We start from the raw sequence: 606 nt of genomic DNA, 5'->3' as shown, positions 1-606 counted from the left end.
TCAAGATTCGCCTCCGGCAACTTAGCAACATGATACACCTTCAAAGGTACCTTAACCCTAACTTTCGCTCCAATTCTAGTAGCAGCCGCTTCGCCAGTCTCCTCCTCAGACAATGACGTCGCCGCCGCCGAAACAACAGTAGCAGAAGAGGAACCTCTGGAATCTGATTTGACTGTAACCTCGCTACAAACTCTTCTCCCTCTTCTAATCAAGTAGTTGAAAGGATTAGCAACAACTGACGATAGAGAACTAACAGACGAGGAATAGGACGATTTGACATCAACACTAGTGGATACCATCGTCATAGAACAGGCGGGACGAGCGACCGCCGACGCTGACGCCGTCACCGGCGATGGTATCACGCCGACACTGCTTGCAATACTGATCATCTCTGCGTCGCCGGTGGAGTCGCACGCCGAGGAAGGAATTATATATATTATTGAGAGTTTTTAATATTTTTCAGAAATTTCCTCTCCCTTTAATTTTATGATATTGATTTATTTATTGGATAAATATTTAATTTTTCAGAAATTCCCAGTCCACAGTCCACACGACCTTATTGGATATTTTCCACTCTAAAAATTATATAATAACCAATTTTATTTA

The 606-nt window shown here is 42.7% G+C and overlaps 1 protein-coding gene across 1 annotated transcript; it reads right to left on the bottom strand.

Annotated features, from left to right (window-relative positions):
- LOC111787159 (ferredoxin-thioredoxin reductase, variable chain-like) lies at nt 1-472 on the bottom strand (the record flags this gene model as incomplete). The annotated part of the gene is given in 1 exon segment (XM_023667272.1): nt 1-472. A coding segment is annotated over 1 exon segment (389 nt), but the record flags the coding sequence as incomplete, so codon positions are not given.
- Between the last annotated feature and the right edge of the window lie 134 nt (nt 473-606).

This window comes from Cucurbita pepo, unplaced genomic scaffold (assembly GCF_002806865.2).
Source record: "Cucurbita pepo subsp. pepo cultivar mu-cu-16 unplaced genomic scaffold, ASM280686v2 Cp4.1_scaffold006230, whole genome shotgun sequence".
NCBI classification, from domain to species: Eukaryota; Viridiplantae; Streptophyta; class Magnoliopsida; order Cucurbitales; family Cucurbitaceae; genus Cucurbita; species Cucurbita pepo.
The sequence above is the reverse complement of the archived record's forward strand: the minus strand, read 5'-3'. Positions and strand labels throughout refer to the sequence as shown.